Raw genomic sequence first — 12627 nt, forward strand, 5'->3', positions numbered from 1 at the left:
TTTGAAATGATTTATGAAGGCTTCTTCAATTTCACTCTGATCATGAAGGGAGCTTCCTTGAAAATTAAGACATTTGATTCTGTTTCGAGCTCTTCTTTTCATAGTTGTGAGATGAAAGAAATGAGTATTTCTATCACCATATAGGTTCCATTGAATTCTTGATTTTTGTTGCCATTTGGTGCTGATTTGATTTAGAGTTAATCGAAGAGCAGCCAAAAGGTGATTTTCTCTAATTTCCCACGATGTATCTCTTAAATTAGGAGGATATTTCATAAGAGCTTCAATATCCAATCTAATTTGAGATTCTCTTTTATGTAAGTCTCCAACAGTAGACTTGTTCCATAAGTATAATTTCTGCTTGAGAGTATTAAGTTTTGTGACTAACCGAAATGAGGGAGAGCCTCTCAATGGAATATTCCAATATTGATTGACAAGATCAAAGAAAGTGGGCTCTAATAACCAAAATTTTTCAAACCTGAAAGGTTTCTTGAATTTTGTTTCAGGAGGATCAAAGTGAAGAAGCAGGGCATGATGATCAGATTTAGTAAAGATGATATGTTGAACAAAAGCTTCAGGGAATTGGGAGATCCATAAGGGATTGGCTAGAAACCTGTCAATAAGACCTTCCACTCTCCTGCTTCCTCTTTGTTTATTACACCAAGTGGTTTTCGATCCATGAGCTTGAATAGGGATCAGATTTGAGCTGTTTGTGAAGTTTTGAAAATCAAATAATCTACTATTTCTAAGTGTTAATCCCCCTACCTTGTCATGTGAAGAAAGATAAGAGTTCCAATCCCCACCAATCACCCATGCATCATCAATGAAGTTTGCAAGATTGTGAAGTGTGTGCCATTGTGTTCTCCTTAAGTGGGAATATGGACTCATGTAAACAAAGGTCATATTCCATTTCATTAAGTTATTGTACACAAGAGTATGTATACACCAGTTTGAAGACCACATGATATCCAAAGAGATGGCAGATTCCCAACACAAAAGAAGACCACTACAATCAGAGGAAGGAGGAACAAAGAAAAAGTGATCAAAGCCAAACTGGCTGCAAACCGTTCTAGGACATAACATATTGCTTTTGACTTCAGAAATGAACACAAAAGATGGTCTAAATTTTCTAAGATTAGCTTTAATTTCCTTCTGAGTCGAGGGGTGACCAAGCCCTCGACAGTTGAGACTAAAAGCCCTCATCTCTTGTCAAAATTTTCCTTGAACGGTTACCGTCCCCCATCACGACCTACCCCTTTTATGAGTTAATCACAAGTGATAAAAGGATAATAGAACTAAGCATACAGAAAAATAAAATACACAATATGCAAACAGCCAGATATGGAAATGTTATGGTTAGAAACAGAGTGAAGAAATACCAGTGTGAAGAAATACCTGAGAGCGACTACTGGCTAGAAGTGGAGTCTTACAACCTTACCATCAGCAACAATCTTACCGTCAAGAATGAACACTCTGCTAGAGATCATCTTCCAACAGATTCTTTAGCACCACTCGATTTCAGAATTTATAAATTAATAACCCATAGATGTAAGAAGTGATGAAACCATGAACTAATTTGCACCGCGAGTTACTAAGCTAACATCTGCAAAGTCAAAGAAGAGATGGAACAAGCAAGAAAAACAAACCCCTGTACTAACCAGATTAAGAGGAGGAAGAAGAAAGATTAGTGCATTGGAGATGATGGGAAGGAACTCCTCGAAACGGAGAAAGATTTATACCCTCATGGTGTCGATTACCAAAGGGAAAAGAAATCAGGGCCCAACCATGGCCACCTCTGCACACCAACCATGGCGATCGAAAAAGTAACCAAAAGTTAAGGAAGGAGGGATTTATAGAAGGTGGGGGGGGGGGGAAAAGGGCGCAGGGGGGGGGGGCCAACACAAAAAGGGGGGAAATTTTTTTTGTTTTTTTTTTTTTTTTTTTGTTGCAAAAGGATGTAAAGATGTCATATCTCAATTGTGGCACAATCGTATGGGTCATCCTTCAGATATTGTTTTGTAGACTTAAAACCCAAACAACATAGACTATCTTTGCCTTTTAATTTGTGTGTTTCAACTGAGTTATTTGAATTAATGAATTTTGATATTTGGAAATCACCTGTGGATTCTCGTAATGTTTATAAATATTTTATTACTTTCATTGATGACAAATTTCATGCTATATGGCTATATTTGTTACATTTAAAAAGTAAAGTGCTGACAGTATTTCAAAATTTTGTTTATATGGTTCAAACTTAGTATAAGACCAGTATCAAAGTATCGCGCACTGATAGTAGAACAAAATATACTAACAATCCACTTTAGGCCTTCATCCGAGATCAAGGTATGTTGCATCAGACTTTTTGTGCTGACACTCCACAGCAGAACAGAGTTGTCGAAAGAAAAATTCAGCATCTTCTTGAGGTAACTCGTGCTCTTCTATTTCATGCACATCCCTAAAATTTCTTGGTTTTATGTTGTTTCAACTAACTATTACTTAATCAACTGTCTTCCTAGAAAATGCTAAAGTTTAAGCCCCCAATGGAAATTCTTCTTGGATTCCCTATTGGTAGTGGTCATCTTCAGTCTATAGGTGTGTGTGTTTCATCCATTCGCCTGGTGGCAAGTTAGAAACTCAGTAACGAAAATGTATTTTCTTGGGCTATTCATCTGTGAAGAAGGGCTACAATGGCCTTGATCCTTCAACCAACAAGGTTTATATCTCTCGTGAAGTTATGATTGATGAATCTCACATGGATCAACTTCAAGGGCAACTTGATCCTTCAACCAATAGGGTGGTTGTTGTTGTTGTTGGTGTTGTTTGTTTGATTGTTTGTTGTTTTTTTTTTTTTTGAAAGGGCGGGGGGGGGGGTGCTTAATCCCGTTCGACTATCTCAGGGATGATAGTAACATTGAAAATATCCCCAATCATCAAGTTGATGTTCTTGAAGATCAAGTTGAAAATCAATCAGGTGCAATTCTCGATACAACCCCAAAATTTGCAATTCCATATATGACCCCAAAAATTGTGGTTACTCCTATTCCTGTTCGCAGGTCTACTCGGATCACAGATTCTCCATCCAAATTCAAGGATTTCACCACGTATGATTTGGCAGATATCCTATCAAGGAACATTTATGTTATGACAAGATATCTTCAGGATATCATCACATTTCTGTAGGCTATTGATGCTCACAAAGAGCCCACAAACTTCCTTGAAGTAGCAAAATCTCCTTCCATGAAAGGACTCCGTATGTTCGAAGTGAAGATCAACTTCTTGATATTTTTACAAAGGCATTACCTAAAGCTACTTTTCAACACATGATGCCTAAGTTGACCTCCTTTGATGTCTTTGCCCCAACATGGAGGGTAACTGTTAGCATGGGTGAAGCCAATATGGCAACAAAGATAAAATTTCATTCTATTGAAACCAATATGGGAACAAAGATAGGATCCTTGTGTAATCCAAACAACATGGAAATAAAGATAAAATTCCACTGTAATCCTATCCCTCACCCTTTGGTTTCCTCTCCTTTTCTCACTCATTGTATTCATTTCTATTTAAAGGGAATAACTCTCCCCTAGAAGCAATTAAAATGGGGGATTCATTTTTGTAGATGTATGTTTTCCTCTTTGGCTGACCGGACCACGTTACACTATGTGTTCCTTTTATTTTATTTTTACTTTGATTGCTTTTCAAAAACTTTCAAGGTATTAAAAATGCAATGTCAGTCTTCGACCCAAAAAATGCCAAGTTTATGTTCAAACCGTGAAAGCCTTTGGCATTTATGGCTCAAAGGGTGCTTTTTAAGTCAAGTTCAAAATAAAACTTATTGTAGTTTGATACGGTATTATGGTAGACTGTTGTCCAACATTCGAAATGAAAGTCTATTTCAACAATATGATGAAAATGATATTTATCATATATTCATACATTTATACGTAAACATGCTTAAATGAAAAACTTATTTTCATATTCTCAAAATTTCTTTATGGCATAAAAGGGTTTTCAAAATGGGTTGAAAGTGATATATCATTATATATGTATTATTATATCAATTTTTTTCCTATAATATAGTTATATCAATTATCACAGTGTATCATTGTTCATAAACAGTTCTAGTATAGATGTTGTGATTCATGCAGAAATGAGATTACTAATTATTTGATGCATTAGGAGATGCAAACAATAAATTCCCATGATATATACTTCAGATGGAGACAATAATTAAAAGAAAAATCTAAAAAAAATTGTGTACCTTTTCATTAATTAACTAAATGTCTTTCTATTGGCGTGCACCTCACTTCTTCCTAATATGAAAAGAGAGAATCCACTAAGCATACTTATTTAGTTTGACCATACTTTTCCAATTGCATTCCTTTCATTTATGCATAATCCGTAAAAGCAGTGAGTTTAGATTCCTTCTACATTCATATGTTTATATGAGTGCATACTTATGAGCCAATCAGTTGGCATTTTTCTTGAGTTTGGATTTTGTCTCCATCTAGAAAAGAAATTTCTAACTCAAAGTTGAATTTTTGACACATATCCAATCTCAAATCAGGATCTTTTTTGATAATTGTGATTTACTATTAAGTTGGATTTTAGTTAATTTAAAAAACAAAATAAATCTTGGTTTGAGATTGGATACATCTCTAGAATTCAACAACATATGTTGAAAAATTTCTTCTTTATGTGAGTAGACGATTTGAATTATTCTTTTCTATTTACAATTACAAATAATGAGAGATATTTACCTTGAAACTTTCTTCCTTGAAATCAATTAGGTCTTTTCTTAGACAGGTAGAGCTGAGGAGAAATTATTCTCCCGGCATGATCCTTGACAACTTCCTGATGGCTATCAGTTCCCATTCCAAATGACCACAACCATATGTCGTGTCTTTCTTTCTCTTTTCAGTTGGGACCGAAGAAAACAAAACCTTGTTCTCGTCCACAGTCCTCTTCTTATGTATAATCTAGCCCACAACGTATCCAAAGCTTTTGAATTGACAAAACGTCGCCATTAGAAAGCCTCTCCAGCTCCAAAGTAGCTCATCTTCAACATCTGCAAGAGATGATCTATACAAGAGACCTAGGGTTACTACTGATCATACTTCTTTCTTTTATACTCTGCATCACTTCCCAGCCAGTGAAATTCAGCTGTGAAGATGCTTCACAGCTTACTCGCACCACAAACAGCATCTCATTTCTTGCAAACCTCGATGCTCTCCTCCTTTCTATGAACACAAACGCAGCATCTAGTACCAGTACCGGATATTACAACACTGCCATCGGCAATTCTCCAGACCAGATCTATGGTTCCTACTTATGTAGAGGCGATATCACATCTCAAGAATGTCAACAGTGCGTGATGAATGGCACTAGAGATATCAAACCAACTTGTCCAAACAACACTCATGCAATAGTTTGGTATGATACCTGTATGGTGAGGTACTCAAACCAATCCATCGTCACAAGTGCAGAGCAGCAAAACCCAGTCATCTATGATTATAGTATGTTGAACGTTACCCAGTTGAATCAGTATAACCAGACACTGGCAAATTTATTGCTTGGGCTTGATTCACAAATTTCTTATGGTTCTTCTACTCCAAAGTACTATGGAACAAATCAAGTGACTTATTATACAGGAAATGACACTATCTATGCCCTATTGCAGTGCACTCCTGATATAACACCAGACGACTGTTATGGTTGCCTAAGTGGGGGTATCAAATATGATATTCCAAACATAATCTATCCAAGATATGGTGGGAAAATTCTCAAACCATGTTGTAATCTAAGGTTTGAGTTCAATGATCATTTCTATCAATTACCTTCAACTGCTCAGTCTACGACTCCAACAGTCACTTCACCTTCGTCAACCAATTCAACAGTCACAAATGGTATGTATTTCTCTTTCATGGTTTTGCAAATACGGAATTTTTTGTGTAAACCCACAATAGAGAATCACCAGGTGACTTTGATACTTCATTTTCTACTCCTATTAATCAATTTCTTTTCTAAAATTTGAATTTTTTTTTTTTTGGTTCTACCCAAAAGTAGGAATTGATTATTTTCAAGTGTAATTTGATTTTAACGGCAGGTAAAGGGAGCAACTCAACCGTAATTATCATTGTTGTTGTTGTTGGGACAACTATTGCAATTTCTGTGATCTCCTTCCTCTATCTACGTCTTCGGAAAAAGAAGCATAATCTCATTGTTGAAGGTAAGAAAGTTGGACTAAAACCTTCTTTCTTGTTTTGTTTTGCCTCTTTGTTTTTAATTCAGGGGAATTTCTATTTCTCCCTTAACGTACTCCATTGATTTTTATTTCCTTCTCAAAAGATTTACTTCTAAGAGTGAAAAGGGGGAAAAAAAAATTAAAAAGTCAATAAGCCAGTATAACTGATTTAAAAGAAGGATAGAAAGGGTAATTTGACAATTTTAAAATATCAAAATAGAAAGAAGAGTAAAAATTCGCCTTTGAGAGGAGAATAAAGATAATTAGAAAAAGAAAGAAAAAAAATAGAGAATGAATACAAGAAAGAGATTAAAAAAATTCCTTAAATTTATCATAACTATGAATTTTCATTTTTATTTTTTCGTTGTTAATGGTAATTAGCTACCCGGTAGGAGTTCAACTCAATCCATGCCACGACCTTTGGCTGGGCAAAAGAGGTGATGGGCCAACAATTTCAATTAGGCATCCAACTTCTTTTTCTGGCCAAATTTAGGCATCCAATTTCAATCTTGCTAAATGTCGTTTGCCATGAATATTCTTCTTCTTCTCTACTTTTTTGTTTTTGTGTACAAAAACGCTTTTATGTATAGGAAAATTGGAGGATGAGAATATTACATATGCCGCCAGCAAGGGTTGAACCCACGATCTCTCCACTGAGAAGTCAGGTTATTCTCTTTTTCTGTTTTTCATGCATATACATTCCCCAAAAAGATTATTCTGCCCTGGATTGTCAAAATTACTATTATGTCCATGTATATGTCTTCTAGCTGAAAAGGCTATTATATCCTTCAATTTATCCTGCTTCAACTCCTTTCTCTTTGGCTTCCATTTCTCGATTTTGCTTAAATACTATAGAACTCACCTACTAAAAGAACAAGAGCAACGTTAATGTTAAGAAGAACCCATCAGTCAAAAACCCAGCAAGATAAGTCATGCTTGTATGATTTCTTAATCCTTGAAATACCCTTACGTCTTGTGAATTAATCTTCTTCCTGTTGGAACAAAACCTTCAAAATAATCTAAACTCGTTTCATCGTCTTCTTCTCACCTAGAACACCTGTAACTCAAAACAAGGAATGATGCTGCTTTCAGCGGTTGCTGTTCTTCTACTGTTCAGATTTCATCCTCCCTTTCTTTCCCTTTTTATTTGATTTACTTCTATTGCTGTTTGGTTTATTCCTCCATCGGTGTATGTTGGGAATGAAACGATGTATTTCCATACCCTTCATGTTAGGCCTGCAAGATATACTTGTGGATCCTTCATTCAAGACCCAATGAGCCTTAGTCTTGGGCTTAACCTGTCTCTCTTAAGTCCTAACTGATGAGATCTGAAACTCTGGTCGATGGTAGTTGTAAGTCTTGCATGGGGCTTTTGTAGAGTAATATCAACAGAGGGGTTTCAGGAACCAACTCCGTGCACAAATCCCTTACCTAGATTCATGTCTTAGGAGTAACATGGCAAGCTCCAATTACCTTTACCAGCAGAATTTGGGCTAAAGCGCACCTCCCATAGAGAAAAAAAGAAGGTAAAGGAGGACAAGAAAGAAAAAAGACTAAAAACCCTAGATTCATCGTCTTACTGTTGTAGTTGAGCTCAATGATTTCAAAGGTCATGGAGCCCCAGATCATTGACTGGCAACTTGAGTTTGAGGTCGAAGTTCGTGAGAGACAACATTGAGATACCACCTTTTTTTTTTTTTAATTCTTATTAAGGAAAAATGGTATACTCACAAGAAAATAGAGGTAGTTTAGGGATTAGAAAAATATATAATCTATGATTTAACATAACAGAAAATACTAAAAGAGTGTATTATTGTGCAATTTCAAGTGACACTTATTGAAACTTGTTGAAGAATCTACACAAATACTTAAACAGTTGTTGTAATCACAATGCTTCTTCAGAGCTGAAACATACCAGAGGTACTTTCATTAAGGTATTCAGACACCCTAAATTGTGCAAAGTTCTAATTTTGTCTTCACCCCAAGATCAGTCAGCCCAACCTTTAGGGTTACACCCTAGAAATGTTATTTTAGGTATAATCAAGTTATGTTCACTGCTTAAAAGAATAACAACAGGGAGAGAGAAAAAGAAAGATGAGGAGGAAATTCAATGTTTAGAATGAACTCGAAAATAGGTTTATATAGAGCCTCAAAGGCTGTGGGTGAAAGGGTAAGGTCATCTCTCTTGGTGAGGGTACCTTTCAGTTCAACTCCCTTTAGGAAGGTACCCATTCAGTCGACCTCCCTAAAGGAACGTACCTCTCTAATGGAATCTCCACGTTTTCACCCAATAGTGGGCTTTCCAGAATAAGGCCCATGACAAAATGGACCTTCCGAATCAAGGCCTATGCCCACGACCCACGTCCCAAGTCCCAAGTCATATAGAAATATTAATATTAATATATATCTATATAACCATAGCAGGGTCACAACAGGGTTTAGGCTTGGTTCACGTCGCACAAGGTTCGAACCTTAACCCAAATTAATATTACATAGGCCCTTACTATATATAAACAATATAATCAGCTCCTCTCAACTCGATGTGAGACTAAATAACACCATACGATAAAAGACACGATTAAAAAAAAAAATTATATAAAATAATATTAATTAAGTTTTAAACATATTTACAACACACATTTTGGGGTATTCTACGCTAATGGGTAAAATTTTTCGATCTCTGCTTTTCATAGTATATTATGAGGTATTTTTTATAACTTTATGAATAAAAAAATTATGGGCAACTTATTTGACTTGATGAGCCAAGTTCCACCAATTCAAATTTTTTTTCTCCGCTAAATGGTCATTTGTATTAATATAGAAAAAAGAAAAAGAAAAAATGTTTACACAAATTAGGGAACCACTGGTACTCATCCCGCAATAACATTTGTATCCAATGCACTCAAACTCACCGAAACCTTGTAGTGGACACGGTGTACACTCAAAAGAAGGAGCACTAGGGGCAGAACTGAAATCTGGATTTACCTACAGATTCCCATCTCAGAGCAAGCTAAATCAGCGGTGGTCATTGAGCATTTACGCCTGAACATTCCTCCCTTCTTGCTAATTTTGCTAAAAATTCTCCTGTTGGCTTATTCTTCCTATGACAATTAGTCATTTTCCAATCCATGCCTTGCAAATATGGTAGAACACCTCTCAATCTTTGCTAAATACACCATGAGAAAAAGTTTTTTTTGGAGTAGCACCACTGGTGCATGCATCTGAATCATTTTCAATCAAAACCTTTTGGAACTCCTGTTGCTTTGCCCATTCTAAGCCAGAGATGAAGGCTTCATTTTAGTTTCAAAATTAGTACACATCCTCAAATATACTTGGAAGGACTCTATTACATTGGCAGGCTCATCACAAAAAATACCTTTAGCCCCTGCATGCCCTGGGTTCCCCATAGAGCACCCATCTATATTCATTTTTACCCACATCTGAAGAGCAATCCAATGTCTTTCTTGTGGAGTGGGAGAGTGAGATATTTTCAGTAAGATCCCCATCTATTTTGTTTGAACAATCATCTGAGAACTCATCTTTCTCTCCTCAATGATGAACTCATGCTACCCAAGGTCATGAAAGACCTGGTGCATCACCCACTTAGCCCCCTCATCTTGTGTTTGTTCCACCCATTCGATTAATCCAAATTAATGGAGAAATATTCTACTTGTATCCACCCTAAGGTTGTCCATCCAAAAATGCCAAACCAAACGAAACCGAATGAAACAAATTGACTTGCTTCAAAATATATAATATTTTCCCTCAGTTTGGTTTAATTTGATTGCTGAAGCCACCATCAATTTGAAATGAACCATATAAACTCTATTTCTTAAAATATTTAAACAATTTAGAAAACATATAATGTTTTGAGAATTACCAACAAAGGGTTTCCTTTAATTACACAAATCGATTCAAAACCCAAAAATGAAGCAAATACCAATTGAACCAAAACCAAAGTATGCTGGTTCAGTTATGGCTTGGCTCAAATTTGATTTCGGTTCATTTTTTATTCTACGTATATCGGATCCATCCAAACACGTTGGGGGTAAGAAGTCATGCTAATATGTTTATAGAATTAACATTGTTTATGAAAGATTTTCTTATTGAAGGTATATTTTCTGTTCAGATGAAGACAATCACACTGAGACTATAAGTGTCGACTCCTTACAATTCAACCTTGATAGAATAAAAGCTGCCACAGCCAACTTCTCTGATGAAAATAAGCTTGGACATGGAGGATTTGGATTTGTTTACAAGGTAGCATATGTTTGCATTATCCTTATATTTAACCTTTCGATGTACAGTGTTTGGTTTGTAACACTCAAAAATGATTTAAATTCAACATAGATGAAATTGGAATCTATTTTGATTTATCTTGATATTATTTTTGCAGGGTATCCTTGATGATGGACAAGTAGTGGCTGTGAAGAGGCTATCGAAAAATTCTGGACAGGGTGACATAGAATTTAAGAATGAAGTTATATTAATGGCCAAGTTACAACACAGGAATCTTGTTAGGCTTCTTGGTTTCTGCTTAAAAGGAGAAGAAAAGCTGCTCATCTATGAATACGTGCCAAACACGAGTCTTGATCACTTTATATTCGGTTTGATTCTAATCTTACTTTCTTAGAACTTAAATAATTTAAAACTTATTCAAATAAAAATACCTAATATGAAGTTTTCAAATATATACAAACATCCACCCATCTAGAGCCTTTGAAACATTATTATGTGATATTCTAGTTGTTATATTTGCAAGTTCTATTATGCTGAGAAGATATTCCATAATGATGCTCATTTTAAATTGATGCTTTTTTTTGGATCATGTATGTGTAGATCCAATCAAACGCTCACAATTGAATTGGGAAGAACGCTATAAAATCATTGAAGGGATAGCTCGAGGGCTCGTATATCTTCATGAAGATTCTCGACTCAAGATTATTCATCGAGATTTAAAAGCTAGCAATGTTTTATTAGACGATGACATGACTCCAAAAATTGCAGATTTTGGCATGGCAAGACTAGTTGTAGTTGACCAAACTCAAGCTAATACTAGCAGGGTTGTGGGAACATAGTAAGTTCAATCTCATACTAAGCAAGTATAATCTTAATCCTTCCAATTATCCTCTATCTTGAAACTAAACATACTGAGATTCTCTACAGTGGTTATATGGCGCCGGAGTACATAATGCATGGGCAATTCTCAGCTAAGACAGATGTGTTTAGTTTTGGAGTCTTACTTCTAGAGATCGTGAGTGGCCAAAAAAATTGTAAGTTCGATCAATCAGGGAGCACTGAGGAGGGCCTTCTCAGCTATGTAAGTAGGAAACTCATTATCATTAAACATACAAAATGTTGATTAATTCTCTTAGGTTTTTTCTTTTTCCTTTTTTCTTAACCTTAATATCAGCTGGGTCTCCAGGAAGCTAGCCCTTGGTATTTTTTTTCTCTTCTTAATCTCCAAGTAAAAATGTGTATATTGATATCCTGTTGTAGGCTTGGAGAAAATGGAAGGAGGGTACACCTGCGGCATTGATAGATCCAGCTTTGAAAGAAAAATGTTCTATATCTGAAGTGATTAGGTGCATTCATATTGGATTACTGTGTGTTCAAGAAAATGTATCACACAGACCCTCCATGGCTTCTGTTCTTCTCATGCTCAATAGTTTCTCAACATCTCTTCCAGTGCCTTCGGCATCAGCCTTTGTAATGAATGACGAAATCGAGTTTGGTGAATCCACTATGGAGTATGATTCAGGGGTAACAAGATCAAGTGAATACATCAGACATTCATCAGCAAATTCAATAAATACAATGTCTATTACCAGGGTATCTGCACGATAGTTATGGATGAAGGAAGATCATTACCACAAAGTGTTTGATATCTCTTGACTTGCTTGACTTACAAGGCTTAATTTCAGTTACTTGTTTGCAAGGGATGAGCAGCTAGATTTCCTGTGTTGTGTAATGCTCAAGAGTACTTTAGCTAGGGGTGCAAATGGATAACTGAAATCCGCTTCTGAATTTGCACTTGCATCCATTTAGGAGTACCTGAATCCATCTAGCTATTAATAGGATGCGAATATGGTATACTCCTTTCTTATCGGTTATTATCCATCAAATAAATTATCCGATTAAGTTACTTATTTAGATTTGTCTTTCTCATTTTTATAGATCTTTTACTTGAGAGGTGTGACTATTTTTCTAGATTCTCTACTAAAATAACTATCAATGTTACGAAACTCTTAAATTTCAAACCTAACCCTTTCAAATAAAATGGTACAGATGTCAACAGGTAGTCGAAAACTTGTGTGGAATCTGTATTCCTATAGATTTGGAAGAATCTACTTAAGAAAATAACTATTAGAATATCATCAAAATACGAC

The 12627-nt window shown here is 35.7% G+C and overlaps 1 protein-coding gene across 1 annotated transcript; it reads left to right on the top strand.

Annotated features, from left to right (window-relative positions):
• Positions 1–5071: 5071 nt before the first annotated feature.
• Positions 5072–12085, top strand: LOC149005414 (cysteine-rich receptor-like protein kinase 15). The gene is made up of 7 exons (XM_089135891.1): positions 5072–5900; positions 6101–6223; positions 10368–10498; positions 10635–10845; positions 11078–11315; positions 11405–11558; positions 11738–12085. The coding sequence occupies exons 1-7, from the start codon at positions 5072–5074 to the stop codon at positions 12083–12085; spliced, it is 2034 nt and encodes a 677-aa protein (XP_088992017.1).
• Positions 12086–12627: the final 542 nt, after the last annotated feature.

The sequence above is a fragment of the Hakea prostrata genome, chromosome 9 (assembly GCF_041222555.1).
Source record: "Hakea prostrata isolate BN-2017 chromosome 9, UWA_Hpros_2, whole genome shotgun sequence".
Classification (NCBI taxonomy): domain Eukaryota; kingdom Viridiplantae; phylum Streptophyta; class Magnoliopsida; order Proteales; family Proteaceae; genus Hakea; species Hakea prostrata.

What these genes read in the sequence shown, in the direction of transcription:
- LOC149005414 (XM_089135891.1), top strand. Translation starts at nt 5,072, where the DNA reads ATGATCTATACAAGAGACCTAGGGTTACTACTGATCATACTTCTTTCT. An exon ending in TCTTGATCACTTTATATTCG is followed by an intron (nt 10,846 to 11,077) that starts GTTTGATTCTAA and finishes ATGTATGTGTAG; the next exon opens with ATCCAATCAAACGCTCACAA. An exon ending in AGCAGGGTTGTGGGAACATA is followed by an intron (nt 11,316 to 11,404) that starts GTAAGTTCAATC and finishes GATTCTCTACAG; the next exon opens with TGGTTATATGGCGCCGGAGT.